This window comes from Triturus cristatus, chromosome 3_2 (genome assembly GCF_964204655.1).
Source record: "Triturus cristatus chromosome 3_2, aTriCri1.1, whole genome shotgun sequence".
Classification (NCBI taxonomy): domain Eukaryota; kingdom Metazoa; phylum Chordata; class Amphibia; order Caudata; family Salamandridae; genus Triturus; species Triturus cristatus.
This window is the reverse complement of record NC_140584.1, coordinates 145,687,923-145,706,884: the sequence shown is the minus strand read 5'-3', so window position 1 is coordinate 145,706,884 and position 18,962 is coordinate 145,687,923. Positions and strand designations below refer to the sequence as shown.

The following is an 18,962-nucleotide window of genomic DNA, read 5'->3' as shown; positions in this document are numbered from 1 at the left end:
TAAGAGGGGGGAAAAAAGGGGGGATAAAAGGGTAGAGAAGGGAGGGACAGAGGGGAAATCTTAGAGCAGTTCTTAGATGCTTAATAAAAGTAATAACAACAACTTGCCTCTAGTTAATTTCATATACTAAACAATACACCTATAGACATATCATATAACCTATTCAAATATAGAATAAAGACAGAGAGAAAAATTCATGGAGGGTGAAAATATTCAGAGAGAATAGACATGGTATTTGATACATTACTCTGAACCTGGTTAATAAATGAACTAAGAGGCAACCATAACAAATGTTCATTATGTAAAGAGGTACTCTGTGTAGCATACATAATATCCAACTTATAATGGGAACATACTGAGTCCCACCAAACTTCATAGGAAAGCTTACCTGACGACTTCCAATTTAAAGTGATCTGGTGGAAAGCAATTGCTAACAATATATCTAGTATTTTATTCCTGGGAAAAGATGGCATGATCGAATTCAACAATGTTCCCAAAAAAAGATAAGTGACATTAAAGGAGCTATCAAAATTACAAATCCTCTTAATCTAAGCCCAAGTTTTGTACCAGAAGTTCCATGTATCATGACAATTGAATAAAATAAACTGTGATAAATAAAAAATAGAGACTGTGTAACATCAGCAGACCTCAAGCTTTTATATATGCGTGCCCATATCTTATTTAAAAAAGGGACCGACCAGGAAATTCCTAGATCTCTTTCCCACAAAAGTTCAGATTTGGATTTGGTTCTAGATGGGTCAAGGAGATAGAGGTATTTATAAATATCTGACGCCCTAGGACCTGCCTTAAGAAAGAAATACAGTTATGCCGGAAGAAAAGGGTCCGACTTCAAAGAGTTTTGTAAGGAGAGATAAACAGCCAGGACCACATTAATTAATAAAAAAAAAACGAGCATAAAAAGACTTAGGGCAATGAAACATAAGGCAAAATTGAGGAAAAGAAATAGGGGCACCATTATAGAAATGTTGAGATACCCACATTGCGCCCTTATCCTTCCAAGTTCGCCAAAAGAAGGGCCTGTTATTTTTTTTTTAGCAAGAAATTGTATCATATTAGCATTTTTAAAAACAAGTCTGTGTCCAGCGTAAGTGGAAGAAAAGTCGATTTGAGCAACAATACCGTGTTTCTTAAAATAGGCGAGTGGAGAAGCGACGTTTTAGTGGTCAGAGATAAGGCTCCTTGAAGTTAAAGGAAAGAATACAAACACGTTCAATATCTAGCCATAATGGAGAAACGGGCGAGGATAGATCTTGAGTCCAAAGTGCTGCTTGACGCAAAGCAAAAGCTCTATAATAACCATAAAAATGAGGAACATTAACATCTCCCACTAACTTCGGTTTTCGTAAAGTGGTTAATACTAATCTTGACTTTTTATTTTTCCAAACAAAGTTAAGGAGTAGTGTGTTGATTTTCTTGAAAAACTGCTTAGGAATATGAACTGACAGCATTGAAAGAAGATATAACAGTAAGCGAGTGATCATCATTTTAATAGAGTCTAAACGACCGCACCATGATAAAAATAGAGGATTCCAGGAGGAAAGAATCTTATCAATATTGATATTAAGTTCCGTAAAATTGATTTTAACTGTGTCATGGATGGAGTTTGTAAACCATAGCCCCAAATATGTAATTCTTGCAGAAGTGGACCATTGGTACCCAGTAAGGGAGTAAGAATTACTGAATGTGTAAGTTTGATAATTTCCGTTGGATCCTTATTAATTTTATATCCAGAAATAGTGGAAAATAGAGAAATTTCTTGGAGTAGAGCAGGTACTGAGTCCTTAGGAGAAGAAATAAAGAATAGAATATCGTCTGCATATGCAGAACGTTTTAAGTGACCATCTCCACAGGGAAAGCCATAGATAGATGGGTTAAGGCGGATCCGAGAAGGAAAAGGATTGAGAGCTGAAACAAATAATAAAGGAGAAAGAGGGCAGCCCTGTCTAACCCCCCTTTTGGGAGGAAAATAGGAAGAAATCTTGACGTTAACTATTACTGATGCTTGGGACGTGTGATATAAAAGGGAAATGAGAGCTATCAGTTTTTTGGTCCAAACCCATGCCATTTAAAGAGTGAAATAAGAAGTCCTAATTTATTCTATCAATTGCTTTCTCAGTGTCAACGCTTATAGCTGCAAGGGAAGATTTAAAAGAAAAAGCACTACTGAGAATGCTCAGAAACAATCTTGCATTATGCGATATAAGCCTTCTTTTGCTAAATCCCGACTGTTCTTTACCTATAAGGTGCGGAAGAAAAGATTCTAACCAAAGAGCTAAAAGCTTAGCAAAGATTGTATAATCCATGTTTAGTAAAGAAATAGGCCTATAATTTTCACACTCATGCGGGTCTTTACCGTCTTTATGAATAAGACGTATGATAGCTTCTTGAAAAGTACCAGAAGTAGAGGAAGATGTACTAAAGTGATTGAATAGGCAAAAAAGATAAGGGAGAAGAATATTGGAGAAATGAAGGATAAATTCCACAGTAAATCATTTGGACCAGGTGTTTTCCCTCACTTGAGTTCTTGTAACGCTGCCACAATTTCTTCAGTAGAAAGGTCAATCTCTAAAGAACCAAAGTCCAAATCAGGAGCAACAGGGTGGGGGGTATGAAGCAAATAATCCACAATTGCAGAAGAAGATGAAGTTGATTCAGGTGTGTACAGGGACTTATAGAACACAACAAATTCTTCTAAAATAGCCTGATGACTAGTGATAGACATTCCAGACACTGCGGGAATAGAATCTATAATATGCTGCTCCTTAGGTCCCTTGAGATAGTTTGATAATAACTTGCCTGCCTTGTTTCTCCCCCCATAGTAACACGCATTGTTCCGAAGAAACACAGAAGAGGCTTCTTCAGTGGAAATCATATTAAATTGCAGTTTGGCCTTAAGTAGGGCATTAAGATCAGAGAGTAATTTAGTGAAATATTTATTTTCTACACATTTGATTAATGAGAGAAGATTAGTATGTTCCTTTAGTCGTGACTTCTTTTGCCAAGACGCATAATTTAAAATGAAGTCTCTTGCCGATGCCTTGAAAGTATCCCAGAGCAAGGAAGAAGAGATTTCCATATTGTCATTGAAAGAAAAAAAGTCAGAGACAAAAGCAGTAAATAAATTGGAGAATTGAGCATCTTGCAAAAAGTAATTATTACATTTCCATCTATGTAAGCAAGGATGAGGGGGAACCAAATCCAAGTCTGTAATAACCATAGCATGATCTGAAAAGTACAATTCGGGAGATATATGATTGTATGATATATTGTGTAAGGGACCTAGGAAGAAATATGAGGTCCAATCGTGAAAATGAACCATGAGAGGCAGAGTAAAAAGAAAAAACCCGGCCAGTAGGATTAGACAGTCTCCAAGAGTCTACCAAGGCTCCTTTATAGATAACAGATTGAAATATTTTGTGCATTTTATGGGATAAAAAACTAACTGTAGATTGTCTATCTAATAATGGGTCCATTATTTAATTGCAGTTTCCTTCAAGAATAAAGTAAGAGTCACGAAATTGTGTACATTTCTGTGAAATGAAGGGCCAAAAAGCAGTATCAGGTTCTGTCGGGGCATAAACATTCATAATGATAAGGGGGACATTATCTATGCTAAGGCTTACGATAATCCACCTACGTATATCATCCATTTGTTGGGAGACCAAATGAACCTTAAGGGACTTTCTAACCAATATCACCACTCCATTCTTTTTACCCACCAACGGCGATACAAACACATATCCCACCCATGCTCATTTAAATTTCAGGGCCTCAGACTGTGTAAGAGGGGTTTCTTGATGGAGAACTAGATCAGGTTTAGATTTACCTAAATGGGGCAACAGTCTCTGTCTTTTAATCGGATTAAGCGAACCTTTAATATTCCATGAAATTACTCTGAATTATATACAACGAGAGAAAAAATACTATTGGAAAGCAGTGAGGCATAAACAAAAATATCATTATAGAATACAAGGAAGAGAAGGATCAATACTAAAATAAGATAGATGGGAAAGGAAAAAGGAAAAGATGAAAAGAGGCAAGAAATAGAAAAAGGAAATGGAAGGGGAAAAGAAACAAAGGACCAAAAGAAGCAATAGTACAAATCCATAAAGGACGACCAAAAACACATACCTGTATAGAAAAAAACCAAATAGAACAAGGGTGGTGACGACACATAAGACGATGACACATCCGAGGAAGGGGGAGGCCCAGTCACACCATGACCAAAAACACTGAGAAGAACGGACCAAACTTACGGATTTACCTCAGACTAATCTGCAGAGGATGGAAAAGACAAAAAAATACAACATAAGAAATGTCAAAACACAATATAACATATTAAAAATTACAGTCTGAGAAATATTGAACAAATGCAAAAAAAAACTTCAATTCAATTTTCAGGAAAGAAGAAAAAATTATAAAAAATAGTCAAATATGAAAATCAAAAGCAAACAATGTCATAGGAGTCCACCATAGATGGACCAGCAGTATCCATGCTATTCAAAGTATGAGATTGAATACATTTCTCAAGTTCCGCTGGATCTTCAAATGACGTAGTGTTGTTATGGAGAGTTACTTTAAAAATACATGGATGAAAAAGACCATATCTTTCTCCTAGTGAGCGAAGAGTAGCTCGAACATTGAAACATTATTTTCTTCTGGTTGCAGTGGCATTGGAAACATCCTGAGAGAGGAACACCCTTTGATCCAGCAAAGAGACTTGACGTTTAGCCCTGGCAGCAGAAAGAACCAAAAGCAAGTCTGTAAATTTGAGAAAGAGAATAATGACTCCTCTGGGTTTGGCTGGGGAGTAGACAGCGAAAGATGGGGACCAAGTCTATGGGCCCTCTGAATATTGAACGAAGTTGAGGAGGGCATATCCAGTAGTTTAGGCAAGAAAGAAGTGAAAAAGGAGACAGGCCATCTCCCTCCAAAGCTTCTGGCAGGCCATAATTACGTACATTGTTCCTTCTATTCCAGTTTTCCAAATCCTCTGTATGTTATTAAAGCTTGAGGACATCTCTTTCCAGGGAGTAAATTTTATGCGTTTCATCCTGAACCGCCAAAAGTTGTTGCTACATGACCTATACACGGCTATCCATTGATGACCGTTTGTCATGAAGATGCTGGATTCTGTTATTGGTTTCCTCCACAAAAGGGTGTAATAGCCGAATTTCCTCCATTAACAACTGTAAGGAGATAGAGGGCCCGGATTTGTCAGCTGAAGGAGGATCTTGTTTCAGCCTTTTTGATGTAGAGGAGGGCGGCAAAGCCTTACTGGCGTCAGAGTTTGTCAGGGAGCTGCGAGCAGAGGCCGAGTTAGCCATTTCTCCAGCAGCAAGAGATGGATATTCTGTTGATGAAAGAAACGTGGAATCGCTATTCCGATATGCCAGGGAGCGTCATTTGGGTGCAAAAATGAATTGTGGTTTCCTTAATTTCCCCATGCATAGTAGACGATAGCCAGGACAATACATACGCTGGTGAGCACCCAGCTGAACCTGCACCAAGAAATGCCACTTCAGAGAACCTCAAGCTTCCAGTAGTACACAACATTTCCAAACAAAAAGACATATAAAAACACAATTAACTTTTAGTCACATTTAATCATATGATAAGGGCAGTGGTGAATTTCCAGAGGCTGGCAGTACTGGTCAGGCTCTACCCTCTCCAGCTGTGCTTAGAACACATAAGTACCACATAGACTTTTAGTAGAGCAAAGAATTCAAGGATAAATCCAGAAAGGTACACGGCATTAGGGGAAAAAAGAGTTATAGGGATATTCTTAACAATTATTTGAAGACAACATTGGTTAATACGCTGAATAGGAATGTTAGGCATTGCATTTTGACCCGCTGCATAGAGAGACCTTACTTTGTGAGGCACGAGTCCATGTGAGCCAATAGCAGGAATCTAAAATGGCAGCCGCTCTGAGGAAATGGCCGCGACGACAAGAGAATTTGAAGAAATGCGCCGACCTTCAACTAACAAAGTGGCTTCCCTGCATCTCTGTGCATTCCTAGTGAGGTGCCTGTATTTTGGGCCTTTGAGGGGGCGCCGTCAACCGCCAAAATATCACAACGCTTCCGTGATGCGGCGGACCTCCCTCTTCAGGCGGCCATCTTGAGTGGAGCCGAAAAAAGAATTAATGCTTTTCTGATTTTTGCATTATTATGATGTGTCTTGCTACTTTGTTGCTTACACCCTCGACAATACATCACATTAAAATTAAATAAATAAATAGGCAATGAGTGCTTTCATTCACAGTGCCACGTGTCTGTGCCCCACTCTTGATAGATCAGTGGACAACTGGTATTCTGGCTCTGAACAGAGCAGCAAAAGATGTTTCTTGTTCGTGGGTATTGGTATTTCAGATGACTTTAAACAATTATTTAGTCCGAAAATTGCACATGCGCCCCGCGAGGTCCATTGATGAATGAACATTTGCTAAAGCAGACCCATTGGATGTTGTTTGTGTCCTTTCACTGTCTCCCTGGGCAAATTACTGTTTCTCCGCTGTGCCCGAGATTGCACATCCCTACCAATGTTGTGTCCTCAACTGTCCCGAATGACATTCTGTTGTTTAGTAAGTGCTTGTCTACTTGTGGTGTGTTGCTTTACTTCACTTATTGTGTACTTTTTTTATTCAGCTGTAGTTTGCTTCTTGTTTATCTTTGTCATTGTATTTAACACTGGATTGTCATTTATACTGAGTAGTGGTTTGTGTTTTTTTTGTTCATTGTGCCTTGTAAATTCGTGCTTGTTTTACAGTGTGTTGCACGTTTGCTGTTGCTGTTTCCCACCGTCAGGCATGTGTCAGACAGATGAATCCCAAACAGTGTTGTCTTGAGGTCCAAAGAGCTCAAACGTAACTGGTTGCTGGTTTGGCAGCGGTTTACTGATAGGCCACTGCAGTGACTCAGGTTTCACTGCTGGTGGACGTGTGGGGCGATACACAGTGGCGAGGGTTGTGCCTTTATGCACGATTCTGTATTCGGTTCGCAAATACAAACCATAAAATCACATTTACATAAATACAAATAAAATATTGTTAGATCAAAAAAGTATTGCAAATGACAAATTAGCATCAGTAATCTTCATGCTGCAATTCAGTTCAAGGCTTGAAACTACAGTGGTAAGTTTTCTAATCTTAATGCCATTCAATATCACCCCTGCATGTGGAATGATTGCGCCAAAATATCTCCCATAATCTCCCCAGCGCTAGCACCTTGTTTGGACCTAGATTTCTCCACCCGCACAGGATGATCAAAATCCTCCACATGATAAATCTTCGGAAACACTACTCCTACATAACATGTGCCATACCATTTTTTTCTGCAACTTAAAATATGCATTCTTGTCACAAATAAATTTGACTTCAGGAATCATGGGGTCTGTTCCATCCAGAAACTACTTCCAAGAACCTCAAACCCCAAAGGTATGATCACACTCACTTTCTCTTACAGGAATAGTATCATATTCATTCTTTTCATTGTGTATGCACAATTTCCTAGGTGTTGCCAATTTAATGTCACTGCTCCAGTGTTTCCTGCAGCGTGATGATCTACCTCTTCCTGAGACTAACTCGTAACACAAACGCCTTTAGCTGCATCAGTCTTTACTATTCTATATCTATCGTTTACTTGCTCTCGGAATTTCCTTTCGATGTCAGCAAGGGCACAGGCCAAGTTGTACCTATGTGCATAAGCAGTGTCTCACGTTTTAATCAGGGCAAAATATCTATGAATAGTTTCTGCAACCTGAGCATACCAATGTCGGTTCTAATGTTTGAATAGCTGAATTTCTGAAAAGACCAAAGCGTAATTAGAATGGTAATACTGAAAATGGCCTTGAACATGGAAAATACTGCACAATAAGCTAAATGTACTGCTATATGTCAATGGTATGTAATGCCCTCAGTCACTTAAGAAGTTAACTGCATGCAAACAGTCCCTTGCTTCTATTGTATTGACGTCCGAATAAAGCAAATTTGTGTAAGCATTTAATGTTTAATGTCCTCTAAATGAATCAGTATGTAGATTCTTCCCTTCTAATGAATATACCCTCTACCTACTTTTTTTGATGATTTCAGAGCAGATGTATGTTGCTCTTCTTTGACCTTCATCGAGCTCAAACATAATCCTGCAATTTGCACTATCAATCCTAACACTAAAAATATTAATATTGTGTCTATATGTACCTACGTCTACGAGTAGTATTATTTGATTCCATACTGTTTAGATTGAGACTAAGTGGGTAGGGAAATAGCAGCAACAGAATCTTCTCTGTTGGTCTAGACTTGTGTCAATAACAAAACAGTCTTTATTTGTGCTCAACTTTAGTTACAAATATGCGCAATCTTCATGAGGCTTCCCATCCCCTTCTCTGTATTCTTCTAAGTGTCAACCCTGATTTTAGTCTTCTTCCACTCAGACCAAGGTATTAATCTTTTAAGCAAGTCAACAAAGTTTTATTCATCATCTCTAATTATGTGAGGACCAAGTTAATTAATAAGCATCTCCATGCTGATTATTCTAAGCCCATCAACAAGCACAAGAGACTTTTATGGAATCAGATAGGGAAATTCGGTCTCATTCAGCACTAAGTTCCTCAAAGCACTCAGTCTTGTTGGATAAAGAAGTGTAAATGTAAAGAGATAGTTCAAATCAAGTTACAAAAGTTTCAGAAGAATTTTCACTATTATTCCAGAACGTCCATAAGTCGCCCTCGTTGTCATCAGTAGTGAGATAAGTCCACTCAGGAGAAGAGTGCCTCTGACAAGGTACCCTCGAACTTTTAGATCTTCTGAGATTTGATCCTTCACTTTCATTTCTACTCAGCTCTGATTCACCAAATGCCTCCATTATGGGTGTAAGACTTCTTTCAGAGGATAATTGTATCCTTCTCCTCACCTTACTCTTTAGGCAGCTTTCTTCCACCACTACTCGTGATCTCACAGCACTAGTTCCTTTTTTGAGGTTAGAATCTGATTAATTCCCCAGCACAGCATCAGTTTAATCAAGTTTAGATTTGGCTTCAGATTTGTCAAGACCCCACTCAGATTGTTCAAGTGCTGCCTCAGGCTCTGTCTGGACCCGTACAGCTTGCTGACCTCTTCCTGTGGCCTTTCGACCACTGCTGTCGTATCTTCTAGGAGAGGTGCTGTTACTCATTCAAGGGAATATGGGACTCTACGAGTGTGGAACGCATACATCCAATTAGGAAGACCACCACATTTCACTCTAGTCGTAGTGATCAAGATCACCTGCATACTGGCATCTCAATGAAATCTATCTGTATTCTGTTAAAAGGAACTCCAGATCTCCATATGTAACTCAGTGTAACAGCAGTTCACTTTTCCACATTAATTTGCTAGCAAATCACACATCAGTAATACAATGCCTCAGACATTGCTCGAAACCTCGGGTTAAACCAAGTCTGTCTAAACAACCTCACCATGGCATTCTTTCCAAGAAGCATCGACCCATGACAGCACCTCATCATCGGTGGCAACAAACTATTAGGCAGTACTGGTTCTTCCATCTCCTGAAACCCAAATGTCATCATCTTGTTTCACGGATCCTGCTGTGATCCAACCTTGCCGTTCCTCCTCAGTAACATCCTCTTGCAACCTCTTCACTTACTCCCATGTGTCAGCAATTGTCATCAAAAGGCTGAAATTGGTTTCATCTGTTCCCTCATTTGTCTATTCACCATTAAAATGTTTAGTGCACAACAACATACAACTTTTTCTGTATATTGATACCCAATTGTCACAATATAATTTGCTTTACAATGGGCAGAGCACCCAACGACAGGCACTTGTTCTGGCATCTGCAGGGCCTCTAACTGTTTTCTCACTTTTTCTCCATTGCTGATCGGGGACTATGACGAGGTCATTAATCTCCTCTGAGACCATAACTGTCCAAAGTTTTGAACGACACCGAACCCATACTGACTATCGGTGAATATTGTCACTTTTAGTTTGTCTGAAATGCAGCGTGCTTGGGAAAGAGCAATCAGTTCTGCCACCTGCACTGAGAATACTCCTTGAAGCAAGACAGCTTTGGCCACTCCCGTAACAGTACAGACAGCATAAGCAGCCCTCAGGTTTCCCTCATTGTCCCAGTGATAAGGGCCATCCCCAAACAGGGCATTATCAGATTTAGGTAATAGCTAGTCAGAAATGTCGGGACGGGGCTTGGTGCAGAGTTTAGTGACATTGAGACAGTCATACTCTACTTCAATCTCATCTGTATCACAATCAGGTAAGGGGAGCAATGAAGCAGGGTTCAGAACTGAACATCTTTTCAAGGTAACGTTCTCAGCTGCCAAAATATTCTGCCCATACCTCGTAAGCCTACTATTGGTTAGGTGCTGAGTACGAGTTTGAGTGAACAATATCTAGACTGAATGGGGTATGTAGACAGTCACATGTGGCCCATTACGAAGCTCTTGCATCTCTCTATGCTGACACCTGTTACAGCAACAGATTTGAGACATCAAGGCAAAGCTGATGCTACTGGATCCAGAGTAGCTGAAAAAACGGCAACTAACTGGTCTACGGGCACTTCCATGATTCTGTGTTAATACTGAGATTGCACAACTTTCTCATTCACTACAAAACAAAATACAAGCAAACGCATTCTACGCAAAAGGTAAAGTACGAATTACATGTTAAACTTTAAATGTGAGCATGAACTGAACTGAACTGGTTTCTCGAGGCCCACTCTAGTCAACTTTAGCAGTGAAAAGGGGTTACAGAATATGTGCACACATGTAAATGCATACCTGACTGAAGCTTCTTAACGCATGAATAGTGCACAGACTAGTACAAAATATTAATTAAAATACTCTCAAGTGAATATGTCATGCTACACATAAATTCTAAACAGTAGTTACACATTTTTTTCACCTCATTAGTCTCAAAGTAAATCATGTCAGGAACTTAGATTTCATTTATATTATTAATGAATAAGTATTTCAGCTTTTTCTATTTGTCACGTTTAAACACACAAGTTATAATATTGTATCTGTTACACGTGGAGCCCTTTAAATATACAATACTCCATTTTCTTTAGTGATGTTATTTACATGGAATATATTCGAGTGCTGACTAATCATGATTATTATGCCCTCCTACTGTATCTAAGATGGGATTAAAATTATACTTCTCCAGCGGTCTTGTGTAGCCATTCTTTTTCAGCTTCTGCTAAGTGATCTGCCATGCTGGAACATTGAACAGAAAAGCACCAGGGCAGCCGCTGTGGCCTTTTAAGCCATGAAAATGCTAAATCCAGCCTATTACAATAACACCCGGGACCTCCAATAACCCTTTGCTGTTAACCCCTTCGCCGCGGCAGGAATTCCGCCGCGGCGCTGGGGGAGTTTGGGGGCAGTTGCGGTGCCGCTGTGCTCGTGACGGAACCACCGTCACGAGTCACGGGTGAGCTGTGCTCATGACGGAGTGGTTCCGTCACGTCTCCGCCCACTGCGCTAATCGCCCGCACAGGCGGGGAATTAGCGCCGCGTGGGCGGAGCGGCCGCCTACGGCCACTGCATGACGGAACCACTCCGTCATGAGCACAGCGCACCCGTGGCTCATGACGGAGTGGTTCCGTCATGAGCACGGAAAGGGTTAATGAACCTTCAAAAGCACCTTGCCCTACCTCTAGCATTCAGTGTTTTTACCAGTGTGTGTCATCACTAGGCTCCTTCCAAAGCTGCCATTAGTCATCGGACGTTACTTGGCTAATGCATGAAGCATGATACTGCTAGATAAAAACAGGTTAACTTTCCTTGGTAGGCCAATCTTTAATCACTGGCCTACCGCATTGACTCACATCCATCCAGTTCCAGGTACCTAGGACCACCTGAAAATCCTATGTTAGTTCTTTGCTGTATTTTTCTACTGTGTACTTTCACCATAGATGTGTGTGCTCACCTATATGCTTCCATTTTACCTTGAATCGTCATCGACTTTAGCATTAAAAGCTTAAAGAATATTTTTTTACCTGCAACTTCCTAAATATTGTGTAGAAGAATGGTGGAGACATACCAATCTCAGAAGATTGTATTTGCTCTTAGGGAGTCACACAGTATTTGCAAATTATTTTTTAAAACATTGCAACTTTGTGTAGTTTTTAATTTCCTACTTCAAAACGTGCATGTGAAAATTGTGACTTTTAAGGCCAATTATTTCACATGCATCTTTGAATTAACTATAAAACATGATTATGCAAAACGCATGCATCACACATAAAATGTAATTTTCTACTGCGTAGAAAAAAATCTGAAAAATGTAACTTTCTAATAAAACATTTTGCATACCTTTCCCAGCATGGATTTAAGTGTATAATATAGAAGTAAAGTGAATCATACTCCATGGATTGTGTTAGATCTTACTGCTCTGGCGCAAAATAGTAAAACTTTGTCCAAATAAATAAGGGTAGTTTTGAAGTCAGGTCCCAAACAAGCAATCAGAAAGTACATTCTGATTTTCTGCACCAAGCCCATCAAAGGGGTTTAATTACAATTTTTGTGTACAAAATGTTCTCGTGTTTTGATTTCCTTAAATGAATACTGATAAATGGAAGCATATTGGGTTGTTGTTTTGGGAAGAAAATTCTAAACAGTCATTTGTTTGATCAAACATATCACTAGAATGTTCTGTAAAAGAGATTGGTTTTGTATTTTAAGCATTGGCAACATTAAGTTGTTCAACTTTTGAAGACCTATATTTTGGATACATAAATATCAGAATGTAACCAGGGCATGTTTCAAATCAATCAAGAAAGGTTTGAAAAGTAGCCAAATTAGCTTCGTTACTGCGGAAAGAATACAGTGGTAGACTCTTCAAGATGTCTTTGTTAACTATTCTTACAATTTTTATGTGTTGCAGCCTGAAACTATGGTAGTGTCCACGCCTTCAACAGAAGAGATCAATCACAAACCTGAGCCAGTTCCTCGAAAGAAAAGTGGGATTATGTCAAACTTCATACCTCTACCCCATGCCCCTCACGCTGCCGCATTGGCCAGCCTCCACAGAAGACTGAGCTCTGCTGACTCCACAAAGACTGCCTCAGGCCATGGCTACAAGCACCGACCCAGCGTCTCGATCAAAACAGAGGACCTGCCAACATATCACCGGGCTTCAAAAAATGAAATGCCTGCCCCAAACGCAAACAGCAAGTGGTACCCAAGACATGTGCTCAGTGTGCCCAACATTCCCATGCGCAGTAAAACTCCAACACGGAGTGTGGTGTCTGCGCCCACCTCAGAAAAATCAAATAAAATGCGGTGCAAACTTATGTATGATGACCGGCAGGTTTTCAATCTTGGCAACAGACAAAAACGGCAACGATATGTTACCAAGGATGGCAAATGCCGAGTAAACCTTGGAAACATTCAGGAAAAAACAAGGTTCTTATTTGACTTTTTCACCACCATAGTGGACCTGAAATATCGTTGGTTTATTTTTCTATTTATGACATGCTATGTTGTGACTTGGGTCATGTTCGCTGTTATCTACTATGTGGACGCCTTGTTAAGGGATGATGTGAACCACATAGCTGACATAGAGTGGAAGCCTTGCATTACAAATGTAGACTCTTTCCTTTCTGCCTTACTATTCTCTGTGGAAAGTCAGAGAACAATTGGTTATGGCTCACGAATGGTGACAGCTTACTGTCCAGAAGGCATAATACTTCTGATGATCCAGTCGATTCTTGGATCGATGATTGATGCTCTTATGGTGGGCTGTATGTTTGTTAAAATCTCCCGCCCTAAAAAAAGAGCAGAGACTTTAATGTTCAGTAAAAAGTGTGTGGTGTCTCACAGGGATGACAAACTCTGCCTCATGTTTCGAATTGGAGACCTGCGAGACAGCCACATGGTGGATGCTAAAATACGAGCCAAATTGATCAAGTCCCGACAGACAAAGGAAGGGGAATTTATTCCCCTGGAACAATCTGAAATCAACCTTGGCTACGACACAGGGGAGGACCGACTGTTTCTGGTGGAGCCACAGATCATTTGTCACATCATTAATGATCATAGTCCTTTCTGGGAAATGACAGCAGAGTCCCTTAAAAGGGAGGAGTTTGAGATCATTGTGATTCTAGAAGGCATTGTGGAAGCAACAGGTGGGTAAATAAATGCAAGTCTGTGCTACAAGATAAGTTTGAACCATAGAGTAGTGATTTACAGAAACTAAACTTATTGTGGGAGACCATACTCCTGAAAATTTTAAAGATTTTGAGTTAAAAAAAATATATTATCAGGTGTGTAGTGTGTACACATATTAGATAAATAATTAGCTATATTTAAACAAAAATCCCAAATAACCAATTTTCAGTAGTATGCACAATGCCAAAAACCACAAGGATACTGGTTAGATGGTTCAACCTATTCTAGACCTGCTGACACCAACTCAGAAGTGCAAAATTAAGCGGTAGATTCATGCAAGGCCAACTCATCCTTCCTTTCCACTGTGCCTGATAAATTGAGTATTAAATCGAGTACTGGAAAACTTGTCAATTGTAGTTGTTAGAAATGTAAAAAATGCAGTGTGTGGCACTCTAAAAACAAACAAAGCCAAGAAAACTTTTAACAAACAAAATGGCATTGTTATCTTTATCATATCTGTCAATATCAAACATTGATCTGGTCTGTTTGGGACAGAATATAGCCTTATAGCCCGCCGTAGCGGGCTATACCGGCTATTAAAGGCCCTCTGCAGCGTTAAAGGCCCGAGCCGAAAACGAGGGACTTTAACAAAAGCAGCGGGACTTTAATAGCGGTATAGCCCTGCTACGAAGGGCTATAAGGCTATTAGAACAGTCTGCCACTAGAGGGCAGAATGTTCTAACAAATTAAACAAAGGCTTCTCGAAGCTCGAAGAGATTTAAATCCCCTCGAGCTTCGAGAGGCTTTTGTAAAACATTGGAATGTTGCTCTGCGGGCGTTTACCGGCCCGTAGAAGCACGGAGAACTCCATTGTCTACAATGGAGTGCTCCACATTCCAATGTTCTACTACCCTGTAAAGAAAATTCTTTGTTGTTTAAGGAATGCAGTGGTTACATTGTAATACCCTCATATTCTTAACTGCAGCACACTGTTTTGTCTCATTCCATTCCAGTCAATTCAGATTGGCAGAACAGGGGTTGATTGAGAATGAATGGAAGATTCTTAAGGTTGTGCAGCTTGATGAAAAGTTACTTTGGTGTGAATTTATTGAACTATACATTGTTTCCCTGAAGTTGCCTTGTGAAAACATTAATAGCAGTCAGCTGCCATCCTCAGGCTATTGCACATTCTTTCCTAGATTATATGTCCAAACTGCCATTACATCTAAGAACTTTTCCAAAATGATCTTGCAATTGTAGTATTCCTGCTGTAGGTCAAAAGAGAGCAACTGGACATGGGGCAAAAAGGGATAAAGATGTTGAGCATATATAGTTACCTCCAAATTGTGAGCATTCACACACTTTCAACAGGACATATTGACACATTGGCCTAGTAGCCAAATATGACATTGATGTAAAAGCACTATTCTACTAACTGTATGGTCAAGACATTCATTTCTCACCATCTGTCATATGACATCCAAGGAGCACAGGGTGAAGAGCTATATTTATCCAAAGAAGCACTTTACTTCTGGGATGTACATCTGGATGATTGGATGCTGCTTCATATACAATTAATATGATTACAAATGCCACTTGGGATAACTCTAGTCTATCTCTCCACTGTCCTTGAGGTAATAGGAACACGGAAATAGGGACTTGTCAACCCTAGTGATTGTCGTGTCTCTGCTCTCATCCCCTCCCATATGCTCCACATCTCTCCCTTCCACCCTCTCTTAAGGTCTCATGCCTGGAGAAAAGAAAGGCACTTGTCAATACCAGTGGCTCTCATGTCTTTGTACTCATCCATCGGGGTCTGAAAGTTAGTCAATCCTATTTGGGCCCAGAGGCACACTGGCCTTAGGGGGCACGACTCAACTCACTTTCATGCCCCCCTTTTTCATATGAATCTACTGCTGGAGAATGTGCCCTGGATGAGCACAAACATGGCAGGCACCAGGTTCTGCAGCTTAGGTTGCAGTTTTCCATAACCCAACGTCTGTTCCTAATGGCCTCCCCCCAAGTCTTTCTTCTGAAGTACTTGTCTTCTGTCCCTAATGGCTTCTGACACCATCCGGGGTTTCTACTTTCTGCTGACAAGCCTCCTTGTGCTGCAGCCGGCTAAGGACTCAAAGACCGCAATCTGACTTTCACCGGCCTCTGCAATGATCTCCCAGGTAAGCTGACCTATCACTGTGATGGAACGATGGAAGGCCAGATCTGCACAGTATGAAGACTTAGAATGCCTCCAGGGTTTAGGAGACTGAGATCACAAAATATATTGGTTCCACCCAGCACATGGAGTCAGAAAGCCACCAGCCTGCAACATGAAACTCAACTCCCAATACCCCCACCACATGCAATAGGATCCACCCTGACTTCATAAAAATATCAGTGAAATAAAAAAGACAGTTTTAAAAGATCTAAAATTGAGCTCAATTCAAATTCCAAAAGTAAATCAGGAGATATTTTAGTAGTCACACCTCACCAAAAACCTATAACCTCAAAAGACATGAACCGGTGGGAAAAGTAGTACAGACCTTCAATACGGGAAACATCCATTACAACACAGGCATTACAACGCAATGCCTTTACAACGCTGTCAAAACAATGCAGGATCCATAACAATGCATGCCGTTACAACGCATGCCATTACAACTCATATCACTGACCAACACCTTCCCTGAGGTAAGCACCCAGTGGTGTTAGAATAGTAATTTTCATTGTAATGGAATACGCGTTGTAATGGCTTGCGTTAAAATGGCATGCATTGTAATGGAAGCTGCGTTGAATCGACCATGTTGTAAAGGTATGCGTTGTAATAGTTTGCGTTGCAGTGTCATACATTCCTTCAATATGGGTTCAATCCAAACTATGAGTTTCCGCACATGGTCAAAAAAGGATTTGCTTGTCTTAGTGTTCATACCTGAAATCAAAGTAAAAAATCTAAGCAGTGCAACACAGCCAATATAGGCATGCCCTATCCTCCTTCACTATATAATGCATCTCTCTTCCAACAACACTCAATATCTGCAAGGAACCACTGACTCATCACAGATAGTAGAGCAAGACTCAGTTACAAAAGAAATAAACCTGTTTTTTAAAACCAAAACTAGTTGTTTTCACAGTACTTTTTAGGAGCCGCCATCTCAACTTAACCAAACTTCTTTATAGCGGACCCCCAACCTCAACATTTAAATATCAAACTCATTGAACAAGTCAATAAACAAATGGTAACATTGAGTGCTTGCCTGCTTGAAAAAACAACAAACAGGGCCTGGTAAGCTGCTGGTATGGATCCTAAATCTCAGCCTAGTTCACCAAGTGGGATGTCTGGAACTGAGCCACTGTACCTTCTGCAAATTGCAGGAGACAGTCCTGCTATGATCCAGACCTGTTGAACTGCAGCCAACCAAACTGATGGCAATATTGCATGCTTACATACACGTCTTGTCATGGGGATTGGTCATGCTGCCAGAGCCAATGCTATCAGTCACATTGATTTAAAGTACATGATTGGGAAATATGAATGTCTGTGGTAAGCCCGGGTGGCAAACTCCGCTCTGCCAGTGGAGTCTGCGGAGTTTTGCCAACTCTGCACTCCTTCGGGAACGTGGAATTCAAGCAAAACTCTGACTCCATGGTGGAGTGGAATTAGCCCCTGCCCACGCCCCTCCCATGCCCACACAAATGGAAAACAAATCACTTACCTGCTTTGGCGTCTCCAGGCTGCCCTCCTCCTCGTTGTGGTCTCTCCTCATCGCCGTCCTCGTCGGCGAGGAGGAGGGCAGCCTGGAGACGCCAGAGCAGGTAAGTGATTTTTTTTCTGTTTTTTATTGTTAGGGAGGGTGGAGCCGAGCAGAGTTCCATAGAGTATTTTTTAACCTCCGTGGAACTCCAAGTAGTGGCACTCCGCGTACTCTGCCCAGGGTTAGTCTGTGGTAGCCACAGAAGCTTGAGAGTGATGTCATGGGTGGGTGCAAAGGTTACAACACATGTGCTAAATATGTCCAGGAAAAAAAGACATCAGGACAGGAGCAGGAGTGTAGATATGTAAGTAGCTCACTGGCTGTCGGGAACTGTGTGAGATATATGCACCTTTATGTATTTATATATGCGCATGAGTTACATGCCTGTCTGTGTACGTCTGTGAGCACCTGGAGTGTGGGCCCTCACTGACAGATATTGTACTTTCTTAGATATAATCCCAAGAATCTGGGATCACTATGCGACATCTCTGGCACAATTCAGGAAATCTCTGCCATACTGGTGCCCATTCCTAAATTACAGTGATCCTGACAAGGCAAAACATTTGCTTGTGCATTTTATTTTGAGCATTGTTGGCCTAATAGTGGGTATCTAGACAGAATATCAGAAACAAAAACTTTGTGGGACAAAATAGTGTGTCAAAAATATTGAGGACAAAATGTTTGTGAAGATAAGTTTCTATAGGTAACCAAAGTTTTACTATGTATAGCTCCACATACATATACCTCTTTGCTATACATATCTCAACCAATCAATCAGGACTTATAAAGCACGACTAATCACCTGTGAGGGTATCTAGGCGCTGAGTACTGTGCTGCATATGGAGTGTTCAGTTAAACAGCCTGTTCTGGAATCCTTCCCTGGATTTTAACAGAGAGGAGGAGGTCCGGAGGTAAAGGGGAGGTCGTTCCAGGACTTCGCAGCCAGGTAGAAGAAGGAGCGTTGTCCACTGTTGCTTCAGTGGATGCGGGGGTGCAAGTGAAGGAGAGGAAGGCAGAGCGGTGGTGTCTGGAGAGCTGGTGGAAGGTCAGGTGGCGGTTGATGTA

The 18,962-nt window shown here is 40.6% G+C and overlaps 1 protein-coding gene across 1 annotated transcript in view; it reads left to right on the top strand.

The window, feature by feature from the left end:
• LOC146856904 (G protein-activated inward rectifier potassium channel 4-like) overlaps positions 1 to 18,962 on the top strand; it is a 336,214-nt gene that overhangs the window by 258,266 nt on the left and 58,986 nt on the right. Inside the window, exon 3 of the mRNA XM_085646777.1 lies at positions 12,923 to 14,165. Within this exon, the coding sequence (XP_085502903.1) occupies positions 12,923 to 14,165 (1,243 nt within the window). The remainder of the gene's footprint in view (positions 1 to 12,922; positions 14,166 to 18,962) is intronic.